The sequence below is a fragment of the Anthonomus grandis genome, chromosome 1 (genome assembly GCF_022605725.1).
Source record: "Anthonomus grandis grandis chromosome 1, icAntGran1.3, whole genome shotgun sequence".
In the NCBI taxonomy this organism is placed as follows: Eukaryota; Metazoa; Arthropoda; class Insecta; order Coleoptera; family Curculionidae; genus Anthonomus; species Anthonomus grandis.
The window spans coordinates 42,912,523-42,938,255 of record NC_065546.1 but is presented as its reverse complement, the minus strand read 5'-3'; the positions used below and the strand labels follow the sequence as shown (position 1 = coordinate 42,938,255).

Below are 25,733 nucleotides of genomic sequence, written 5' to 3'. Positions count from 1 at the left end.
TTGGAAGAAACTAATTTTATGTATGCATAAATATAATAATATGCTATTAGTACAGTCGTGCTGTATGAGATAAAATGCAAAAATTAGATAGAGGATGAAATGAAATGATTTTGACTGTATGGGTTGAGAGAGTGCAAAATCCAAAAATGCGAACGAAAATTCCGAGGGTTTTTTTAGGGGATGGTCTTGGATTGGCGCTACGCCTTTGCACTTACAACTTTGACTCCATCAGATAAATTGTTCAGAAAAATCAGAGCTACCTTTTCTTCCACAGAGCCGAATTCATTCAAGTTAATTTAGAGGGTGTAAAAAAGTGGTGATGTTTTGAAAAATTGATTTTAAATTAATAACTTTCTCAGAAAAAAACGAATTTTGTTCAAATAGTATAGTTATAGTTTTACTCTCAAAAAGACGCGTACATTGATATATATATCGACTATGCAAAAAATTTTTGACACCCCCAAAAAAATTATCAAAAAATCCAAAAAAATTTAATTTTGAAATAACTCGAAAACTATACATCAAAGAAAAAAGTGTTAGATGTACAGAAGGTGGAGAAAATATTTACCTTCAATTTGATAGTAAAAGAAACCTCAACTCCGTACGTAAACCTCCCTTATGGGGGGTGAAAATTTTGAAGACCTTTTTTGGAGAAACTATCGACTGTACGATGTTGCTTCTACGCAACAAATGGAAGCAAAAAGTCTAAGCTATCATTTCTTCCACAGTAAAGAGGTGATCAATTGCATTTTAAGCAATAAACCAGTTTTTTCGAGTTCTCTTCGGGTAAGAATTTTTTGAAAGTTGAAAAAATCTTACCCGAAGAGAAAATTTTTGCTAATTTTTGCATCCATTCGACCCTTTCTAATGACAGCACGACTATACTATATGCAGTTTATGCATAAAATGTCAACGAAATATTACGCCTATTGCCTTAATATACAGGGTGTTTTTTATATATTGCGACAAATTCAGGAACGTGTTCTTTGGACAAAAATTCTCAAAAAAGTTCCTATAAACATAGGTCCTAAACCTTTTAGATTTTGAGCTACAGGGTGGTAAAGTTTTTTTTTCGATAACTTAAATACCCCTGTAGATAATTGTCCAAAGATTGGTATGCAAGGTCTGTGTATCCAGAGCCATTTAGCAACATACTTTTAACATTTTTATGTTCTCCAGTGGCGTGTGTGCGGGTTTTCCGCTGAATACTTTTATAAAGAAAAATGGTACGCCACTGGTTTTTCTTGTATTAAAAAATATTTTCAAATTCCCCGTTTTATTTGCAACATTTTTGATTCCTTGGTCTTTGTCCGTTAGATGCACGGTTTTCGCACAAAAAATTAAAAACCATGGACAAGTTGCTCAGATTTGATTAGACTTTCTTTATTTTAGTAATTATTCGTTTTTTAGTTTAGTTTATTGCAATTTTAATAATAAATAATAAAATTTTTATTAATTAATTTAGTACAAAAGCCAGCCCAATTTAATAAAATTGTAATTGAGGATTTAAAACTTATGCTCCTACAATCTTTAATTTAAAATACAAGTTTTTAAGTGATAAAAAATATTAAATTTTTTATTATTTATTTAAGTAATATTATTATTTTTACAAAAGTTGTTCTAAGTGTGCTCCTTTAACATCAATACAAGCATCTAATCGACGTCGCATTGATTGGCGGACACGTTCAAAAATTGATGTCTGCCGAATTATGTCAAAGACGTTATAATGCGATTACGCAATTCCTTCACATTATCAATTGGATTTCTATAAACCAGTGATTTAAGGTGACCCCACAGAAAAAAATCCAGCGGATTTAAGTCGGGAGACCGTGGGGCCAAGGGTCAATACTTCCCCGACTTATCCAACGATTTGGATACGTAATATCCAAATACTGCCGAGCCACAAAACTAAAATGGGCTGGAGCACCATCATGTAAAAAAACATTTGCTGTCTCAGCTGAATAAGGACATCTTCTAGCATCGCTGGTAATTCATTTTCAAGAAATTCTCGATACACTTGTCCAGTCAACCTTGCTGGTAAAAAAAATGGACCGATGAGAAAGTTTTCAATAATGTCGACCCATACATTAAGTGAAAACTGGTGCTGATGACGGTTTTCTGCCACAGCATGTGGGTTCTCATAATGCCATATGTGGTTATTGTGGAAGTTCATAATTGCGTCCCTGGAGAAATTAGCCTTATCGGTGAAAAGTATTTTTCTTATAAACGGTGCATCGTGCGTTCTTGCATCCAACGACACGAAGCCGTTCTTTTCGGAAAATCGCCTGGCAAAAGTGCCTGCACCCGCTGAATATGATACGGGTATAAAAGGTTTCTTTTAAGAATATTTCAAACTGTAAAGTTACTAATGTGTACCATCTGAGGAATTTTCCTAGTGCTTGTGGTGGGATCTTTCTCGAATTCATTGAGCACCTGTTCTTCAATTTGAGGAGTAACTGTTCGTGGATGTCCATTTTCAGCGGTGAGTTTTTTAACGCTGCCGGTTTCACTTAGACGTTGTTATAAACGCATAAACATGGTAAAATGTGCCTAAAGGTAATCTGTGTCATTACTCCATGTTTATGCGTTTATACCTCATTACCACAGATTACCTTTAGGTAATCTGTGGTAATGAGGTATAACACGATTCGGGTAACGTTCAGCATAAATACGCAAGGCTTCTCGTGCGTTTCCGTTAGCCAGTCCATAAATGAAGTGCATATCGCACATTTCATTATTTGTGTAATTGTTAGCCATTTTTTTAACAAATTAATCTTGTCAACTGGCGGACAGTGACTATGATTTAAAATTTAAAATATCACAAAATCTTACAAATATCAACTTTATCGTGGGCAGAGGAAGAATGTGGTAAAAACATTAAATTCTTAAACAAGAATTTGATTATCGTTGCGGCGGCACAGATTACCTAAACTTTTAGGTAAACGTTTAGGTAATCTGTGGCGGCGGCGTTGTCCGTAGTTACGTTAAAAAAAATTATGTTCACAGGCTATTTCGCGATTTTGGAAGCGTGAAATATTAACACGTTACTCATATGTCACTTTTTTTAGCATGTTAAATAAAGTGACATATTATGAACTACAATGAAATTTTAAATAAAATTAAAAAAAAACTTACTTTTTATAACGATCATAGAAAAAATAAATTTTAGTGATCAGTCAAAGTAGAAAAATATTTTTTAATTTTTTGTGCGAAAACCATGCACTTAACGGACAAAGTCCAAGGGATCAAAAATGTTGCAAATAAAACGGGAAATTTAAAAATATTTTTTAATACAAGAAAAACCAGTGGCGTACCATTTTTCTTTATAAAAGTATTCAGCTGAAAACCCGCCACTGGAGTACAAAAAAAGGTTAAAAGTATGTTGGTAAATGGCTCTGGATACACAGACCCTGCATACCAATCTTTGGACAAGTATCTACAGGGGTATTTAAGTTATCGAAAAAAAATAATTTTTTTGTTAAAACTTTATCACCCTGTAGCTCAAAATCTAAAAGGTTTAGGACCTATAGTTTATAGGAACTTTTTTGCGAATTTTTGTCCAAAGAACACGTTCCTGAATTTTGTCGCAATATAGAAAAAACACCCTCTATACTCACTGGTAGCAAAATAATAAAATTGGAGCCAGTTTTCTAAATTGTACCTTCAATAAACTTGATCGACTGTTACTGACGCCCTCTAACCTCAAATTTGTCTAAAACAGTAAACATAACCTCACAATACAGTAATTTTATTACAAATCAGAGACAACCAAAGAGACTTGTAATTGTGTACTAATCAAACATCCGCTTATTTTCTATCTTTTTCTCTTTATTGAAAGTTCTTTTCCTTGCTTATTTTCCATCTTTATCTCCTCGTGAAAGGTGAACATAGATGGCGCAGATAGCGTTGCCGCCATAATTCAAACCTCGACTGCTAAGCATTCAATTATTTTTTATTTATTGTAATTAAAATCAGGCGCTATGTCCCAAAACTCATCCTCAAACAGAACGGCTGATTTTAATTAAAACAATACAAAAATAAATAAAAAATAATATATATGTTTTTAAATGCCCAGAACGATGGCAGACTTTAATTTAAAAAATGCAATTTCATAACATTTATATTGGGGAAATAAATAAACTAAATCTAATTCTAAAACATTTTGTATTGTTTTTTTAGTATATGATATACCTATAAGATATTAAAAAACGTGGCTCGAAGCAAATAAAAGACACATCTTTTCTTTGCAGCAGAGCAGAACCTGACTATCAAGTTCAAATTGATTACGGTGTTGCTAAGTAAACTCAATTTCATTGATATACATGAAATAATTTAACACCCCCACTTATCAATGAAATCACAATTTTAAAACACCAAGTCTTAACATAAGATCATAGTGCTTCTTTGAACCAAGACTCTTTGTTAGTACATCCGCAGCCACATCTTCAGTTCAATATTTTAATTGTACAACCTTGTTTGCAACAGCCTCTCTTACAAAGTGATGAGGGATATCAATATGTTTACTTCTCTTATGATATGCATGATTAGGGAATAAACTTAGTGCACTTTGGTTGTCATTAATCAAAGTTATACACAGATTCTGGTCAATCAAATCATTCAACAAGTCTCTTAAATACATCGCCTCCTTGGCAGCTTCAGATATAGACGTATGCCTCGGTTGATGATAGAGCAACAGTTGTTTGTTTAGAACGTTCTCATGAAATCACAAACCTACTTAATTTGAATTCGTAGGGTGCATCCAATGTTCGTAATTCCTGAATATGATCTCTTATGTGATGAGGTAAATTGAAATCGCCCAAAAATGCACATGCTCTTTCCCATTATGTATGGAAACGAAATGAAATATGTATGAATTATAGATTTGTTCTTTACTACTTCAACATAAACAACAGTTTGTTGAACTGGATGATTAAGTTGATTGCTCTAGCATTTATCCAATATATTTATCCTAACTCCTAAAACAACAAACGCTACCTGCTAATAACGAATATTTATAATTTGAGAAGTCCTCTAAATACGCAAGGAAATTGGTGGCTTTAAAATAGCTTTAAGAGAAATGATGTGTTTTTAAATTATCGATTAGAGTTGAGGTCTTTTAATTTAGTAAATAGTCTAAGAAAATTTCGGATAAATTAATAATAGATGCCTTTTACAGCAAAAGTTTTCAGATATGGTCTTAATAAATGGTTACTGTACTTAAGCCATTTTAATTTAGAAAAACGCCTTCATTTTTATATTATTCTATCTGTTTGCTGCAGGAAAATATGTGATTTTAAATAGCAGAATCAAATTTTTCGGTTCCGATTTTTAAAATAAAAGCCTTATCCAATTTTGAAAAATGTTTTAGTTAAGCTCCTTTAATTAGGCCGGAGGGCAATATGCCGCACGTCGGACAATAGAGCAACAGTCTATAGTTGCCGTATCATTAAAAGTGTTTTCTTTTTTAGGAAATCTTCTGGTTATTTTAGTGGTAACAATGAGCAGAAGACTGAGATCGATCACAAACTTCTTTCTCGCTAACCTGGCCGTCGCCGATTTCTGCGTTGCCATATTTTGCGTATACCAAAATCTTTTAATATACATTGTGGAAAAGTAAGTATATATTAATGTTATCTTTAGAAAATTGAATAAATATGGAATTTCTCCGGAAAATATGTATGCGGAAAAGATCCCGTTAACTTAACTAATGTTTTATTCATTTTCAATTTTCCGCATCATTTATTTTCCCATATATTGTCTAAGCATCTTTTGGTGAAATATTGAATATTAGGGAAATGTTATATTGAATCAGCCCTTTCAGTAAATAGCCTAGAAAATAATTAAACATAATCTTAGAAGATTTAATTTTTTTATTATTTTAGTTGGCTCTTGGGTGATTTCCTATGCAAAATGTACATGTTTATCCAATCGTTAAGCAGCACAGCAAGCATCTTTATCTTAGTGGTAATATGTACTGAAAGATACTTCGCAATTTTATATCCAATTACGTGTAAGCAGATACTCACTTCCATCAGGCTCAAGGTAAGTCGTCCTGCACCTCATTTTATATAATATATAGATAAAATAGGAACAAAAATCAAAGAAAATCCAATTCAAGATTCAATTTTCTTTTCTTGTATAAACTAACAATCAGTCTCCCTGTCTCTATATCTCTTTTTCTCTCCAATTTAAAAGAAATCTAGTTGCTTGTTTCACTCACTTACAGTTGCTACAGTATTGTAGCAAATGCAATTGGAAACCTTGTGAGATACGTTTTATTAGTTCGATACAGGTAAATTCAATAAAATAGTTGTTATCTTTGTTTTCGGTTTTTGTATGGCTATAATTTTCATGCCTTCGTTACTTATTTTCTACAAATAACATAATAAAAGTCTGTAACCACTCTGGATTAGCCATACGGTAACGAACCAACATTACCAAACCCGATACCATTCGTTCATCTAACAGTATACGTAATATATAGTAATGTGGACCACAAAAGCTCTTTATGACACATATGGATCATTGGTTTAAAATTATTTCACGTATTAAAAGAGAAATATTACGAAATATTTAATCTGTTCAAATTTACATTGGGAAAACATAATTTACGTCCCCGTTTCATTTCGGATCGTGTTAAATTCAAATATATGTATGTGCTCGGAATAGGGACAAACCAACAGAAACCGATCGCATTCCGATGTTTTAGGGAGGTGCGCGACAAAACGCGCGTTCAAATAACATAGCATACCGATATTGGAAACGCCGAGAATATTAGCCGTTCTCTGTCATTCCAAAATGACACAAGTGGCACTCCGCACGACGTTTTTGGAGACACGTGGAAGGTCAGCGAATCTTCCGGAATCATGGTTAGCCGAGTATATAAGGCGACGCGGCGCCTTATATACTCGGCGTATATACTCGGGTGCGGGGTCAGTTGACAGTTCAGTGCAGTGTAGCACCGAACGCTAATAGAGAAATGTGGGTTGCCTTGTTAAGGGCCAAATTACGGACCAGCTGGTAAAGTTCCTGTGTGTTATCAGGCAGAATTCTATCCTCTCGGTAAACCTACCAATAGCTGTAGGAGGAATTATGAACCGAATTTTAACCTGTTGCTAAGTACCAGAAGGTTTACAGTTTGGCAACAACATAATTGTTGTTGCCAGTACAATAATCTTAAGAAAAAAAGAAAGATTAGGGTTATGAATATCCGGTCCTGAGAAAATAAATAAAATAAACAAAAATAATGGAAGTGTTTGGTTTTTAATTTGTGATAATAGTTAGGTACTTGTATACTTAGTATCCTCTTATTATACTTAGTATTGTATACTTAGTATACTAAGTATCCCACCAGACATTTGCCAGTGAATCACAGTACACAGCATTTTAGAAACTGTATACTGTACAGTGAATTTGGTAGAATTTTAATCAATTTTTTTTACATTATTTCTTTAGAGGATGTCTCAATAACCTGATAATAAAAACATCGGTAAACTTTTCTGAAAACGAAGTTATTTTGGTCTGTAATTTAGTAAGTCAATATGCGGGTACAATTGAATATAAAAAGACTGATGCAACATCTTGGAAAGAAAAAGATCAGGCCTGGGAAAAATTGACAGCAGAGTTTAATGTAAAAAACCCTGTGTTAGGGGTGGTTCGAACTCTGAATAATCTTCGAACAAAGTATGAGAGTATAAGAAAAGATTTAAGAAAGAAAGTAGCTAAGAACAAACAGGAAATATTTAAAACTGGTGGCGGTAGTGCAACCATAACACATCTTACCCCCTATGAGGAAATAATTTATAATTTAATAACACTGAGTGTTGAGAGACTGCCTTCAAGATATAATGATGATAGTAAATGACAGAATATGGTGGCTCAAATTTGACGTTCCTATATGGGATTTCTTAGATGTATGATTTCTTTTGATTTCTCAGTCACATAACAGTGGCATAGCCAGGGACAGGTGAGGGAAGAGTGTAACCTTAAATCGGGCATTATCATACTAAATAAAGAAAGATGAGTTTTAACCAGATGAAATATAACAAAATACTCATACAGATTAAGAACAAAATTTAGAATATTATACACAAACTTCTTGCAAAAACTTCTCGCTATAAATTTCCTGGTAAAACTTTTATACGCTGCTTTTTCCTGTTGTTAACTTATTCTACTGGTAAGCAAGAATTATCCCGCTGGTAAGACAAATAAGAAGTTCATAATTCAATTTTTAATGTTACCAGCAGGATAACTTTTCCAGACACTATACCAGCCGGTCCATAATTTGGTCCTAACGGGAAGAAATATTGGCCCTCTACTGACTATGCAATAATTCGAACTTTTGACATTTGTAAACCATAATTCTATTCGCAACCCGTCTAGTTAATTAAATTTAAAAGAAAGTGTGGTCAAATCCGGCGCCAAATGTAAATTCCGCATTAATCGCGGAATTTTAATGCGGGCCCAATTTCAGAAAACTACTAAATGTAACAATTTACAGGTATTCCACTTGGTTAAAACAGATTGTAATCAATACTTGTTCTTTCCAACTCATTTCCTGTTTATATTTTTATTTTTATACAAATCTATTTTAACCAAGCAAGTCTATACAAATCTATTTTAACCAAGCAAGTCTATACATTTGATGGAGTTTCCAATGGACCCAAAATTCTATTTAAATATGTTATTATAATATCCTACATATCAATATAATAACTGCAATTGGAAAGCTAATTTTATCATATTTAAATTATTACTTCTTGAGTTAAACATAGACTCCAATATAGCCTGCAATGTGAGGTGTTCCAAAATTGGTGTTTTGATTGGTTCAGAAATAAAAGGTATATTGAAGTACAGTAAAAGCTCTTTATTTGCGATTCCTTCATTCGCGGATTAAAAAAATGCGAACCAATTCCTATATTCGCGGCTAAAAATGTCTTTATTCGCGGATCGAATCAGTACGTCGGGGCATATATATTGATAAAAAGGATTCAAATAGGTATTCAACGGAATATCCTTTGTAAACGCATCGTCAAATAGACTAATAAAAAAGTAAAATTGATCTTATTCGAACTATACCCAAAGTATATTGTTAAATGATATCGCCGCCGTATTGGTTCCTTTGACACAGGCCGCTCTGACTACAGAAAATGACGAAGAATCAGTGCAAATTCAAACTTTGACTGCAAACATAGCCGAAATTGCGAATGAAATAGGACGAGATGGGTTCGAACAGATAGAATCAAGTGACATTCAGACGTTGCTTGAATCGCAAGATGAAGATTTGACTGAAACGGACTTGGAGGAAATGTTAAATTCGCAGCCTATTGAAGAAGAGGCTTCAACAAGCACTGGAAACGTGACATTTAATTCAAAAAATCTTAGCGAAGGTTTAAGAATGGCAAATGAACTTTTATGATTTTTTTATGAAAATTGATCCATCTGTGGAACGAAGTCTTATTTTTAAGAGGCAAATTGCGAATGCCACTGCTGAATATCAGTATGAATTGAAGGAGCTTTTAAAAAATGCCAATCAAGAAAAAATTACAAATCTCTTTAAGCCATTGCCGAAGCCTGAAGGTAATACTTAATCAATATGGTCAAAAACTTCAATTAAATTCATTTTTTATATGTATGTATGTACTTGTTTGTTATTTTGTCACCTAGGAACTTATCCCATATAAATTACCATTCCATATTTACGGTTTCTTTATTCGCGGCATATTTACGGAACGTATACCCCGCGAATAAAGAGCTTTTACTGTACTGAAATATCTTTAGTTTGGTAGGATTTAAGCTGGTCATTCGTGCCGCCAAACTTGTCGCCTTAGGTCTTCTAATGGATAACGCTTTAAAAAAAACCTCCAAACCAACTTTCCACTATTTTTACTATTCTTCAAATTTCAAGGATGCGAATTGACTTCTTTACGGCATTCGTAGGCAAATCATCGTGTTGTGTTAGGTGTTAATCCGTAAAACATTGCAGAACACTTTAATAAAAAGCGTTTTACGGCATCTTCTATATCTGATGAAGAAAACTCGAGATTTGCGGAAATTTGGGGTAAATACAACCAGCGAAGAAAGACTTCGTGACGCCATATTCTTTATTACTATTTCTATAAGACATATTGCTATTAATTACGCCAATTACTGTCTGTTTCATAGACTCTGAGTTAATTTCTCGATTTGTAAGTTTCTTGTATGTTCTCGGCATTTTGCATCTAAAACAATAAGAGAATCAAATCAACATATTCTCTTGTCGGCTGCTGTTCTATGTGATCAAAGGTGGTCAGTTCTTTATTATGGTTATCTGAAAAAAGACATTTTGAACTGAAACATCCTATACATCTTGAACTCAAAGCAATAAAAAGATAATATTATTTTATTGATTTCGAATATATCATACAAAATATCATTTGGCCACACACCAGTGGTGCCAGTAGAAGAGACGCATTACTAAATTAATTATAATATTTTTTTTACTATGAGAAGGATAAATTATTAATTAAAGAGCTTAGTTTAATCCAAGCAGTTTATCATTAAATTAAACTTAAGCTTACACATCTGGTGGGGTCGCTTATTACGAAGATATTCTAACTTACCTTATATTAAACTTGGGAGGTTAATTGAAGTTATGGCATCTGACTTAAGGCCCCTCCTTGAATTGGGCTTGAATGAATGAGTAAAATAATTTTCACATGCATGGAATTTCAAATATTACTAAGATTTTCTTGGTTTCAAGGATTAAGAATCCGAACCCATGTATTAAACATATTTGGCCTTTTAAGAACCCAGGCAATCTGTGTCTTTTGCTGTCCACAGATTTTTCACAACAGCTTCTTCTTATAATAACTCTTTAGGCAAATACAATGTCGCCAATATTCGATTCACAGTTTTTACTTTTAACACCTGTCAGCAGGCCCTAATGAAAATTAATCACATCTAACACACAATACACTGATTTAAACACCTGGAAAAACTTTAAGCGAAATATGAGAACATATCAATTTCGTTAAGATTCTTCGCAAAATTTGATTAATGAAAGTTTCTATTAATGCCTTTCAAAGCGACAGAACTATGAAAAATGGCCGCATTTTATATCACATATCAGACGCTTGATAATTCGTATTCTCGAGAAGGTATTTTCGCTTTCTTACCGCCATCTATATGTCGAGGAGTAGAGGCTTTTTTAGTGTTTTTAGTAAATCACCCAAACTTTCAAGGCCCTGAACAATCGAAATTATTGTACGAGTCACCTGTCTTAAATTATCTACAAAAATAAATTATAAGCGTTATTTAGTAATATGTCAATAATAAAAACGTAATTTTGACAATTATGACAGATAAAGTTAAGAGAAGCATATAACGTCATTGGTCTAGTTAAATATTTAAAAATAAATATTTAACTCACGTAATGTGATGTAAAAAATGGAATTATTACGGATTCCCAACTGAAAACTCCATAAATTGTTAAATTTAAAGGAAATCCCGGTCTCGGGACTACTATATAAATATATAAAATACGTAGACCTAAACCGCATCTGCTCCGCCCGTAAAATACAGCGCTTCGTTTTCTAAATTTATATCTTAATTAAAAATAAACCATGGACGAAACCTTACAGTGGGAATTTATTGTTTTCTTCTTTTCCAGTTAATAATCTGTGGCGTTTGGTCGGTCTGCATCCTCTATAGCTCACCAAAGTTCTACTGGGGCGACACAGTTACCATCGGAAAAGAGACGGTTTGCGTACTTAACCGCCAATTATACAACTCGAAATGGTTCGATATGACCCATTTTGTATTATTTTACATTTTACCGCTGGGAGTTATGTCGGTAAGTAGTTGTTTTAGATATGATTAAATTTGTTCAATGCGCGACAGAGTATCAGTGGTCGGTTACGCCTTAAAATGTCCGTATACCGACAAATTGATTTTATACTTCTCATGTTAATTTAAATGTCAGTCAGATAAACTGATGACTTTAGGGAGTTTGCGGGATTTGCCAAAAAGTAGTTTGGGATTCAGGGAGAGTCGTAACTAGTAACAAATTAGATATAATTAACCCAACTAAGAACTTTTTCCTAAAGAACTTTATGGAAGAAATTTATATGTTCTTGCATTTCCTATTTTAGCTTTTGTATACAAGGATAGCGATATGTCTATGGAACAGCAGCCAACAGTTAAAACGACAACTGGACGCCTCTTCAAATTCCAGCCAATATCAGACGTTTTGCAGAACCCAATCGATCCGAACTAAACAGGACAAAGTGAGTAAATAGGGTTGAAACCTCATCAAGTTTCTTACTCATTCAAGTCTTAATCTAAGTTTAAACATAAGGATTTAATAAGAGGCTATGAGTGTACAAACGGACTAACCCCAATATTATTAAGTGCTAAAAAATAGGTTTAAAAAAAAAACGAAAATGTAAGTGCGTAAAACCCTTTTAAAAATACATTTTTTGAAATTCGAACTAATTGAATGTTCTTGAGTATTACTTAAATTTGCCGAATTTGTTTTAAATTTTTGAATATGGCTAATATTCGATTTTTCTATGTGGGTTAGTCCATAAAATATTAACCTACGGAGATTATTAACCTACCTTTCCCCTGGGTTAATATTTTGTGGGTTAGTCCACTCTGCATTTTAGATAGATTGGGTTTTTTAATGGGTTACTATAACTTAAGCTATAAGTATTACGTCAAAAACTTTATGACTCGTATTGTCACGGGAATAAATAAAAAAATAGAAACTTAATTTTTTTAATAAGTAGGTAGGTATTAAATAGGTAAAGTTTCTTCTTCCTCAATTGAGCCAACTACTTCACCTCCAGTTGCTTGAGTGGATGACCTCAGATTTTTATAAAAATCTTGGTATATCGGAGGGATGAATTCCATTAACTCAAGGAGATCCTTCTTTTTAGCTTCATTAATGGCATTACCATTTGGGTATAAAAGGGGCGGGTCCTTAATTTCCTTGGAAACAGATTTCCTTTTATTAAGATCTACTGTGTTAAAATAAACCTCTTCATTTTTCATTATTCGAGTACTTATACTGAATAGTATTGGGAAAATCTTTTTTAAACCTTAACCATTGGATTTTGAGCCACTCCACCTTTATTTTTGTTTCAGATACTTTTCTGTTTTTTATGATCCCACCTCTTGCGGCCCTCTGGAAGCAATACTTTCATCCCATACAAACATGAAATTATTGGTTCTCATTTCATGTATATTAAAGCAGTAAGTCCATAACTGCCTTTTATAGTAACAAATGCCTGTGGTAAGTACAGGTGTAGGAAGAGTCCGCTGCGTTTCCACTTTTTGCCAGTTCAGTGTCTTTTCTTAGGGTGTCTCTAGCACTTGAGCCTTCCTTTGGTGAAGTTCCTTCCCAACTTCTAGTTATTGCTTCCCTTCATCATCGGCTGCTTTAATTCTAATCTTAAGCATTTTTTGCAAGAGTCAGTTATCGGCGGATGAAAGTGTAGGTTGAATTTTTTATTAAAAGTTTCTCGAAAAATAAAATAGGACAGAGGATTATCTACTTCATCTTTGTATAACTGGTACATTTTACCAAGACCCAAATCTGGAGATAAATATTTTCTGTGGCAGCTTTTTTCCCTGCTATAATGAGATATATTACAAGGAAAGTTTTCAATAAATTTATTTAACTCATTTTTTTTTGCCTGTGCTGTTTTGTTATGTGGTGCATGTTTGCCCCGCTTGTCACATGGTGGTGGTGTTCCTACAAATTTAAATTTTAGAAGTCTATCCAATCTCCCAGCAGAAACTTGAAAGAATGCTTGCACACATTGTGCTCTCACCTTCCTTAGTGGGTAAATAATAGTCTGTTTTTTTTCCCTTAGACTGTGGATTCTGGGTATAGGTACGTAACTTACCTACAACTTTAATCAAGACAAACAAGTAGGCAGTTTGCAAGTCAAAGGATTCTAAGGCATAGAAAGTCTTATGCAGTTCCATTTGTCGTTCTACTGGAATTAAAACTGAGAATCTAGCTTTACACGTGCATTTAAAAGGTTTGAAACGTTTTGATGGAACAATTTTCCCAGATTTGGTTATGTACTCTCGTCCAGTACATCTTCTCTTTTTGTTTACGTTTCTTTTCCATTTTTCAGGACTACGTACACGCTTTTTTGGTTTAGAAGTATGGGGTAATACTCCTGGCGCTGGTTCGACTTCATTAAAATTCGTTTCTGTACCACCTTCGTCTTCTTCCCCATGCCTATTAGATGCCTCTAAATCTTCATCCGAGGGCTACTCCGACCCAGAATCCGCAAAAGTCCGATTTAGAGGTTAAGACTTCTGCAAAAAAAGAAAATGAACAAATTGTTCTTTTTAAGAATAACAACTTGACTTTAAAATTTTTGAGCAAAAGTGGACTAAACCACTACAATAAAATAATGTGGATTACTTATATTATTTTCTTTCAATCAAAAATACTATATTGCAAGGCATAACAGTAAAGCCAATAAACAATGATAAACTATCTAATAAGTAGCTCACGAAAACAGTTTAAAAATTAATTTAAAATAAAAACATAACCTAACCTAAAAAAACGTGTGTTCTACTTTTATGGGTTTTTAATGCAAATACAAAAATAAAACAAGTTACCTTCAGTTGTAATATCGTCCTGGATATTCATACTATATAAAGAGCTTGCTTACAATAACCGAAACTGAAGATAATTCACAAAAAAAGTTCACTATCGATCACAAACAGCACTTCTTACTTTTAGCAGCACAGTGGACTAACTGAGGATACTCCACTTTTCTTCTTTAAACTTTTATCAATAATAAAGCCGATTTTGAATTTTTGTGGGTTAGTCCGATATTGCACTCATAGCCTTAATTAATTAAGAATGTGACGAAAATCGTTTTAGTTTTGTGCTTCGAACGGTACTACTCCATGTGCCACCCCCGTGTCTACCTCTTCGAAATTGCAACTTCAAAGTGGAACCTCTGGCAGTAACTCTTATCAGGCCAGTTCAAGAGGGAGTCCGTCTTGTAGCGAAAACGTTCTCAGAGCGAGAAAAGGAGTGATTAGGATGCTCATTTTTGTGGTAAGACACTTTTTTAAGAGTGATAACGTCAGCACGGTTGTCTAGCACGGTTGCCTAACTTTGCTTACACAGTGATCTACAGCGTGTCCCACTTCTATTTACATACGATTTTTTTTCGCCTTTGTATATGATATGGAAAAAAATCAAGATAAAAAGTGTTTGGTTAGAAATACTAATATTGCTGACAGTATTGGTAAATGTACAGAGTATCCCAAAAACAAAGTTTTCATTGTCAAGTAAGTTTTTTTAAATGGAACGCCCTGTATATTTTACCAAATTTTTACTCTTCATTTAATTCTAAATAAAAAAATGTGTAATACACTACAAGTCAAATATTGATGGTCTTTGAGATAATTGCTGATTATGATTATATTATTTAATTCTTATTCAATTTACTATTAAAACGATTGTAAAACTAGAATAATTTAAAAAAACTTATAGTAAAATATTTCAAATTTCTAAGCTCTTCAGGGTAAACTTGTCCCTTTAAATATTCCCACAAGAAAAAATCTAGTGGTGTTAAATCAGGTGACCGAGCTGGCCGCTGGACAAGACCTCCATTTCCGATCCAGTACCTTCCAAATCTATTGTCAAGGAAATTTGATACAATCTGCGAGGTGGAGCACCATCTTGTTGAAGTCATATACGTTATTGAAACCATATACGTCGTTCTACTAGAGGAACTTCTTCCAGCAATCAAGGATCTCCACTAAAAACCTTAAATGCCTTTGGCCAATCAAGGTGACCTAATAAGAATATGATCCAATTATTCGACCATAAAAAAGTCGAACCCACACATTTATTCTCTAAATATTTTGGCAGTGAGTTTCTCGGACCCATTGTGGGTTTTCTGTAGACCAATAATAACTAAATCCTGATTCGTCGCTCTACATAATTTTTCCTATAAAATTTGGCTCATCACATAAGTGAGTGGTTACAAAGGTTATAACCTCTAATCTTTTTTGGTAGTCGTTTTGGCTGTAAATGTTGCACCAAGTGAATTTTGAAAGGGTGGTATCCGTGGTTAGCCAGAATTTGCTGCACTGAACTTCTGGGTATATTCGTCTCTTTTGAGCTGCCATGATCAGACGGAGTAAATAGTGCGGAGCTATTTACATCTGTGGTACAGACATATGTGGGTTCATTGCCACGACTGCAAGGACATGTATTGTGTTCGCTTCACTTCTTACGAGTGGATCATGATTTAAATTTTTCGGACTTTCAGTATTTCATAACCAGTTCGCATTTTTTTTCCACATTCTCGAATGTTTCACCGTAGGAAATCAACAGCATATTGACATAATCATTAACATTTTTATACGAAAATATCGTAATCGTTCTAATTATTAATTGTTTTAAAATAATTCTGACACTATCAAAGTGACATTTTGATATAATCAAATTTAATTAATTACATTTTAACGTAAGAAGTGCAATAACTACTTAAATAGGCAGGTAAGCTATTTTAGTTATTTTATTTACATAGATACTTATTTACCAATTTATTTCGAAAATGATCAATATTTGACTTATAGTGTATTAAACAAAGAGAAGAAATTTAGTAAAATATACACTAATAACTTACTTGACAATGAAAACTTTGTTTTAAAGACACTCTGTACATTTACCAATAATACTGTCAACAAAATTAGTATTTACAACCAACCACCTTTTATCCGTTTTTTTCCTATCATACACAGGCGCCAAAAAAATCGTGTGTAAATAAGTTGTAACACCCTGTATAGGCAACCAGGATGACTTAAATAAATATGTGTCCGTTAAACAAATCATTGATTATTATTATAATATATGCGTGTCGTTAGGTTGTCGCCTTCGCAGTATGCAACCTGCCAATCCACGCCAGGAAAATGTGGCAATACTGGTCCACGAACTACCATGGAAATTCAAATTTTAGCGCCCTTTTCACTCCCTTGACTTTCCTATGTACTTACTTCAATTCAGGGGTGAATCCGCTGCTGTACGCCTTTTTATCGAAAAACTTCAGAAGGTTAATGAATTATTCATTTGTTTTTATAAATTTAATGTTGCAATGTTGATTTTTAGAGGCATGAGGGAAATCCTCTTTTGCACCCTTTCCAGGAAGAAACGTTCTCCCTCCTTACACCACCGGATGAGCACGAGAAGAGGTAGAGGGGTTTTCCATCGAAACGGTAGTTCCAGGTCTACCCTTAAGGGTGGTAACAATATGACAACTGTTACCATTGTCCAGGAATGCAGTTCCGATGAAGTATGAAAAACGGAGAGTTGCTTTAATCGCGTTTTTTCATCGGCAAGGATTAAAGGTGGAACAAGAACTCATACCTTATAAATTGTGTAAATTTTGTAAATATTTTTGTTTATTGAATGTACATATTTCTAGTTTTACACAGTGATTCATATAATACTGTTATGCAAGTCAATATAAAAACGTTTTTCCTATATTATTGAATGGTACTAAATACAATAATTTTTAAAATTAACTAGTTTTAATTTTCCCGCCTTACGAAATACAAAACGAAAATTTTGCGTCTGAAGGCCGTAAAACTGCAGAGAAGAAGAAGAGTTCAATGTTAATCCAAAATTACGAACACAATGTGACACATAGAGTAATTAAAAGTATGTTAATATAAAGTATATTTAATATTCATTTCTCTATGATGTGACAATATAAATGAACATACACTGGTCAGCACAAAACGCAAATATATAGCTAGTCAGAGTGTACCTCACTCCGATTGGCCGAACACACCTTTTGACAGGTGATAGTGTAACAAGGGTAAAGTTAGCCAATCAGAGCGAGGTACGCTTCTGAACAACAGCGCCGAGGTAGCTATTTTTCGAACCCAGTTATCGTTTCATTTTAGTTCATCCTCAATTAACATTTGAAACTGCCCCATGAAACTTCATTCACCAACAGAATTTCGGATGGCGGCCATCTTAGGGTGACTTGACATTTTTGACTTGGAAAATTTGACAGTAGTGATGTTAGTGACAGTTTTGACGTTGACTTTTTTTATTTTTATTTTGGAAAGGCGTCGCCTCGTGGGTCAAAGAAAATTTACAGAAATTAATGGCTATATATTTGTGTTCTGTGTTTGAAAAGCGCAGAGATCAGTCTCCTTACCTCCAGTCTCTGTGATAAAAACACAAAACATACAAAATGATTTTTACAGTATTGCAAGGTTGCCGCTTCTAGCGGTTACTATGACAACCGTCATGCCCAACTAATCAACAATCCTTAAGCCATGTTACTATACGGGCTTTAATATTAGGCCAAATTTAAACTGCCAATATTTCGGAAACTATCAATTTTTGGACTAGATAACCTTATACAAAGTTAACCTTATTTTTAATTATCTTTATGAAAAAAATATAAAAATAGGGGGTTTCCATTTAAAAAAATTGACTTTTAATGATTTTTTCATTTTAATTTTTAATGCTAGTTTTTGACCCCCCTGTATCTTTTTTTTAGCTAAATATTAAAATAGTCTTTTAAAGTGGTCCTTTCTCTAAAATAAAACCAAGACTAACCATTAAATAAAGGCTACTAAAAGGGAGTAATCGGTAATTATGTTAGGGCTTATAAACATAGTTTTTCACATGAAATTAAGAATATGTCAAAAACGGTTACACTTAGGTATAGAACATTATACACAAAATATACTTAAAATTTCACGTAAAAGCCAAAAATGTAAAAATATACAGGGTGTTCCATTTAAAATAACGAAGTTGACACCTACTTCCGGTATGACCGGAAACGTCACAACTGTCAAAATATTTTAGTTGTGTAGCCCCCATCGACTGTGCCATGTTACCAAATTTTCAAAATTTTTGAAAAATTAGTTTCCGAGATATCGAACGCGTCTATTCGTCGTGAGACACCCTGTATATTGTTCTTTATTTGGGTATTTAATGAATTTAATAGAGTTAATCTTTATATTGTAGCTTAAGTTTATGACCGTTAAGTAGGGTTCAGTAGAGTAGCTGTCTTAGCTAGACTGCGCCCTGCTTCTCGGGTACTTAATTATAGAATATTATTATTGTCAACTACATCTGTAAATTTTGAATAAAAGACATTTATTATTATTATTATTATTATCATTATTATTATTATTATTATTATTATTATTATTATTATTATTATTATTATTATTATTATTATTATTATTATTATTATTATTATTATTATTATTATTATTATTATTATTATTATTATTATTATTATTATTATTATTATTATTATTGTTATTATTAAATCTCAGGTTGCTGATTCAGTGTTAACGTGTGGTGTGGAATGCTGAACGACCAGTTGTTTGGTCCTTTTGTATTAGATGATCGTCTTACTGGAGAAGGATATTTACGCTTTTTTGAAGACCATTTAATACACATGTTGGATGATGTTCCACTAATTGTTCGACACCGAATGTATTTTCAACACGATGGAGCTCCGCCTCATTTTAGTCGCCGAGTGCGTAATTTCTTAGACAATCGTTTTCCTGATCGTTGAGAAGGACCTCAAGTTTGGCCACTGAGGTCACCAGACTTAAATCCACTGGATTATTGCCTCTGGGGATGGATGAAAGCTCTACTGTACGAAACACCAGTAGAAACCGTAGAAGGACTCCACAATCAAATTTTGAATGCTTCAAATATTATTAAAAATAATCCCCAAGCAATTAAACGTGCAACACGAGCGCTTAACAAACGTGCTGCAGCTTGCCTTGAAGTTGGTGGGGAAAATTTTCGAAAACATTTTGAATTAGTGGAATTTTGTTTTTTTACTAGTATTTGTTTGTGTTGCTTTTAAAATAAAAAATCTTACAAAAAAAGCTTCAGAACCGATTATTTCAGAAACGGTTGAGAATCTGATTAAAACATATGGGTTAATTTATTTTATTTTGAACTTCTGAACATTATAAAGTTCCCAAAATATTTCCCTTTCCTCCCGAAACACCCTGTATATGAACAAAGGGTGAATTAATTAATATTTATGACTATTAGTTTCTAATTTTATTTTTTTGCATAACCAGTCTCCATATTAGAGCCGCAATATAACTGTTAATCTAACCTTAAGCAAACAACGTTGCAACACTGCGTACCACGTCAAAAATGACATTTTTCTTGTCAAAAGTTTGACGTTTGTAATGTCAAATAAGCTTAAAAACAAAAAAGTTAGGTTAGGTTACAACGACCTAAAATTTTTTAAATCTAATTGTTTAAATGTTTTTATACAATTAAAGCAGTAAGCTCTATAGTGTATACGCTATATCGAACAAACGAGTCACAATGAAGCGCAGCCCCAAGCAAAAAGTTAACGCGGCACTAAACTTGTTCCATAAAGGCTTTGTCCTAACTTGTGTGGGGGTCACTGTGGTAGGCACAGTGATTTTGGGGTACCAGGGCTACAAGTATGTAACCGTCATGAGGCCCCAGCTGGCGGAAAAGCGGCGCCTAGCTGAAAATGAACTGCTGGCTGAAGGTTCTTCAGACACTTTGAAAGATCCGGCTCTCAACATTGCTTGAAAATAGAGTTTTAAAGTAGTAATTGTACATAATATTGTTTCGATAAGTTATAACTGTTATAAGACTGTGAAAATATAGAAAGCTGATAAGTATATTTAGAAATTTAATTATGTACATGTATCATTTGCACCCATTTTGGAGGTCATATGGCATTACAAGGAGACATTTTTAGAATAACGATCTGCACTCGCAAAAAAATTCTAGAGGTAGCAAGTATGAGAATTTATATCATTTATGATACTTATTGTAAAATTTCATTAATGTTTTAAGTCATAAAGTGTGTGACCTTAATATTATTTTCGTGCACGCCATCTATCGCTATTTCCTTATACTACATAAATGTATATTTACACTACTCACTTTCCTAGAAGTAATCTGTAATTTCTAAGTAATTTTACAAACATTTACAATCTACGAAAAGTCGAAAACCAATGTGGCGTCAAGGGGTTAGGGCCGCTTGTGTACGTGTAGTAACCCACTAAAATCCCGGTTTTCGGAAGAAATGAGCTCCAGAAGGTGAGTTTTACCCATTAAAAATCTATAAAAAAACAATATGCTATCCGAGGAACCCGAATTCGTAACACTTCACGTTCAAAATGTTAAAATAAAAGTGCCGAAAAGAATTGACGGGTGTATTCATTAATGATGGTTCTACCATGAAATAATTAGATTATCGATTAAAAAACAGGTGGTTCTGGCCGACGATAAGCGGCATTGAGGCCGAGAGGGTCCTGATGGAAAGGGGCGTCGATTCCAGCTTCCTGGCCAGACCTAGTTCCTCTGTTCCTGGAGATTTTACTTTGTCTGTCAAGTAAGTACTGTGAATTCTTTTATAAATTGCAATTAAGGTGTTGCCCTATTAATTTGAAGCTATAACTTGTCCCCAAATTATCTACAATGAGTCTGTTAATTATGCTTAAAAATTGAATGAAACAAATGCGATTTATGACCTACTTTTAATTTCCTGGCAAGGTTTGAATAAGATGTTTGAATTTCTATACAAGTATTGTTGTAACTTCTTTATTTAAGCATCCTGCTGATGCTTTAAACCATTAAAGTGGTCCTAGAGAAGTAAATTGCAATTTTTTTTGCAAAGAAATATATCATGTCTTATACTTTTTTATACAACTCTATAAAGAAGCGATATAAAAAGCTGAAATAAGATCAAGTGATTGTAATCAAAACATTGTACCAATTATTAAAAAGGGTGACCCTTTATTGCCAGAAAATTACAGGTCAATATCACTTTTGCCTACAATATCTAAAATAGAGCCTAGTAGAAAAGTGCATGGCCATTAAAATTGCTGAATTTTTTGAGACAAATAGTGTCTTCTCCCATCGTCAGTTTGGATTTACTTATATCTTTCATCTTGTCTCTGATATATTCAAAGTCTCTCATAATTTTCAGTACAATTCAGTCTTGCTGTGTGATCTGGTCTTTGACTGTGTTGATAATAGTATACTTCTTCAAAAACTTGAATACTATAAATTCAATCATAATAGTATAAAACTCTTTGAATCTTACCTTCAATGTAGATCTCAGGTAGTGGGAGTCATGCGAGTAATATCAGCAAAGAGGGTTATGAGCATTGGAGTGCCACAAGGATCAGTTCTATGGCCTATCTTTTTCTGAATATATAGAAATGACCTTTCTGAAGGGGAAAAATTAATTCTCTTTACTGACAACTGATAGGTGATAAAAAAAAGGCATTTATTTCCAATAGGTTTGTTACCCAATTACAGGAAAGAATAAAAAAAAAATTACCAGAATGTGTATAAAAATGAAACATCAAAATGCTTAACATTATATGTACTTAAACAGACTATCTATATACATACTAGAAAGAGTCTGCCTCACCTATTTACTTTATACTTTCTATAATGAACCCTAAACTGTCAACAAAAAGATCGAACCGTTAGGATATTGTAACAGCATCAACATCCAGATCTGTGAAGGAATTTAGATAGGAGATAAATAATATGGGACCAAGAACTGTTCCTTGAGAACACCAATTTTTATGCTCATTGGCTCACTAAAAGTGTCTCTAATTTTCACTATTTGTTTGCAGACATTAAGATATGATTCAAATAGTTGTAACACATTGCCTCTAATTCCATAATTCTCTAACTCTTTAAGTAGTTTTGTATGGGGCACTGTGTCGAATGCCTTAGCTAAATCTAAGAAAATTGCAATGCTTCTCTTACCCATGTTTATATTGGTTGTTATTTCTGATACTAACTTATATATTGCGTCTGTAGTACTAAGTTTTTCAACAAATCCAAACTGATTTTTTGAGATAATGCAGTTTTCCCCAAAGAAAGCAAGAAGTCTATCTTTAAGACGTTTTCCAAATATCTTACCAAAATTATTCATAACACTTAAAGGTCTAAAATTGTTAATGTCATGTTTATTTCCTGATTTATAAATTGGTGTAACAATAGTTGTTTTAAATTGGATAGGAATAATACTGGTCTTAAAAATTAAATTTATAATATGTATAAGTGGTTTTAATATGTAAACATGAATATTTTTTATTAGTTTACTTGGAATTTTGTCAATTCCTGGGGAGCTATTATTTTTTAAAGAATTTATATTTTTGATTAGTTCATTAATTTGTACTGGATATAGAAAAATTGAACAGTTATTACTAATTTTACTATCCATATTGACTTCGCTATTTACAATTCTGTCTGCCATATGTACTCCAACATTAATAAAATAATCATTGCAATAGTCTGCCATATTTTTGTCATTTTCAAAACCCTGTCCGTTGTTATTTAAAATATTTATCTTATCATTGCTTTTATTTGTTTGTTCATTTGTATCTCAGATACCAACTTATACATTTTTTAAATATTATATTTGTTTTCATTTATTTTGTTATTGTAATAGTCATACTTGCATTTTATAAGTATTTTACTCAAGGTGTTACGATAAGTCTTGTACTGATCTTCCATTACATTATTTTCTTTATTTTTTAACCATTTTTTTTTAAGTTTGTCTCTTTTCTTTATTAACTCTATGATGCCATTTGTAATGCCATGCCTCCATGGTTTGCCTGCATGGTACCTCCATGTAATGCCTCCATGGTTTTATTTTATTATAGTTTCGTACAGTGATTATTTTTGAGGATAATGATTCATTGTAAAATTTCATAAATATATTATAGAATCTGTTAGTGGTTTCTTGTAAATTATTAGAATTTAGAACTGATTGCCAATTTTCTATTTGTAATTTCCCACTGAATTTAATGTCATCAATTAGCTCTATTTTTATTTGTTTTATCTCATTTCTTTTATTAATGGTATCATTAGTCTGGTTTGTTATATTTAATATGATTGGATAGTGATCAGTTAAGTCAGAATTTAATACAAATGAGTTAAAATTCAACTTATTTGTTTTTAATTTCCTTCGCACAAATAAATGATCAATACAACTAGCAGACAAAGATGTCACCCTCGTAGGACAATTAATATAGGGCAGAAATCCATATTTGTTCAATGTTGATAAATACAAATTAACTTGATTGTTACGATCATCACAAATATCAAAGTTAGTATCACCAATAAAGATATCAACGTCACTCTTTAAATTATCTATAAAATAGGAATTTACATCCTCAATAAAATCATTTTCGTTGGTGGATGGTGGCCTATATAAACCAAAGCATACACCCTGGATGTCTAAGATCATTTATAAATAATAAAAAGAGAAGCGGGTCCAAATTAGATCCTTGCGGAACTCCCGAGCACACTTCATATATAGGAGACTTAAAGCATTCATATTCAACAAATTGTTTACGACCTCGTAAGTAAGATCTTATTAAAGCAACTAAATCCTTAGACAAACCAAAAAATGTTAAATGAAGAAGTAGAAAGTGGTCAATTTGGTCAAAAGCTTTGCAGAAATCAAGGTATATTACATCAACCTGACCTCTATTATCCAAATGCTGGCACAAATACTCATTTAGGCAAGCCAGGTTTACTGTACAGGAGCGATTTTTGACGAACCCAAATTGATTAGGTGCTATGTCTAATTTGACATGGGCATATATTCTATTATAAAGAACTATTTCAAAAAGTTTGAAGAAATTACATGAGATCGACATAGCTCTGTAATTTTGAATGGCGCGTAATTTTGAATGGTCCCCTTTTGTGTATCGGGGATATTCTTGCAGTCTTACATTTATCAGGAAATACTGTATAAGACAAGATAAGATTAAATATGTGAGTAATAGACCCTGACAAAACGCGAATAGAATCTTTAACAACAAGACTTGGTACTCCATCGGTACCGGAGGTCAACTTACTTTTTAGTTTATTAGAGGCGGTGACTTTTTTCATCTTCCGAAAAATTATAAGAGCAATTTAGAGAATTGTTAATAGTTTGGCTCGATTCAATACCAACATTAATACTAGAGGGATCTGACTCAATATATACGCTTTGAAAGAAATTCCAAATGCATCAACATGCATTGCTGTGGATCTTTTATTGCTGTGGTCTTATAACACACACGCATGTACTGAATTGATTAAAAGGAAGGAAAGTATTAAATATTTGGGAATATACTTTGATCACTGCATGACATGGAAAAATGAAAAAATGAAAAAATTTCTCTACTAAAGTTTTATGAACTCAGAGAGTCCTTTCACGAAAAACTATAACTATACTGTATACAGAGTGTTGGTTGTGTCAGTGTTTTCATATGGTATAACAGCATGGGGAGCGACCTGTAACTTAAGCAATTGTATGAAAATATATAATTATTACAGTTATGCTTTTTAAAAATTAGAGGTTTCCATCTGAGGAGTTATTTAAAGCCTCTAGACTGCTTAAAATTTAACAACTGTACATAAAAAGCAGCGTTCAATTTTACAGCAGAAATTTTAGTTTTCGTAGCCATGTTAGTCACTATAGATCATCACATGTTAGATCTTTGTTGATACTTATAATTGCTTGAGCCACAATCAAGCTTGCTGGGAAGTATGATAGATTTATTACGTATCATCTCCTTCGGCGTTGCAGTCAGTTGCAGTTCGGCCAATAATTGTTGAACTGTTTTCTCATGTTCTTAATTGTATGCCGTAGATTATTGTTTTTGGAATTAGTAGACTCCAGCTCGTTGATTTTATCAAG

The 25,733-nt window shown here is 33.0% G+C and overlaps 2 protein-coding genes across 4 annotated transcripts in view; both read left to right on the top strand.

Moving 5' to 3' along the window:
* Nucleotides 1–17,553, top strand: part of LOC126741011 (trissin receptor-like) — a 102,725-nt gene extending 85,172 nt beyond the window's left edge. The window contains exons 3-9 of the mRNA XM_050447265.1: nucleotides 5,469–5,613; nucleotides 5,883–6,042; nucleotides 11,651–11,833; nucleotides 12,132–12,266; nucleotides 14,894–15,073; nucleotides 16,897–17,081; nucleotides 17,138–17,553. Coding sequence (XP_050303222.1) covers nucleotides 5,469–5,613; nucleotides 5,883–6,042; nucleotides 11,651–11,833; nucleotides 12,132–12,266; nucleotides 14,894–15,073; nucleotides 16,897–17,081; nucleotides 17,138–17,327 — 1,178 coding nt within the window. The 3' untranslated portion in view covers nucleotides 17,328–17,553. The remainder of the gene's footprint in view (nucleotides 1–5,468; nucleotides 5,614–5,882; nucleotides 6,043–11,650; nucleotides 11,834–12,131; nucleotides 12,267–14,893; nucleotides 15,074–16,896; nucleotides 17,082–17,137) is intronic.
* Nucleotides 17,554–20,957: 3,404 nt separating this feature from the next.
* LOC126740992 (tyrosine-protein phosphatase corkscrew) overlaps nucleotides 20,958–25,733 on the top strand; it is a 49,174-nt gene continuing 44,398 nt past the window's right edge. For all 3 annotated transcript variants that reach the window (XM_050447251.1, XM_050447227.1, XM_050447236.1), the window contains exons 1-2: nucleotides 20,958–21,112; nucleotides 21,285–21,407. In XM_050447251.1, coding sequence (XP_050303208.1) covers nucleotides 21,099–21,112; nucleotides 21,285–21,407 — 137 coding nt within the window. In that variant the 5' untranslated portion in view covers nucleotides 20,958–21,098. The remainder of the gene's footprint in view (nucleotides 21,113–21,284; nucleotides 21,408–25,733) is intronic.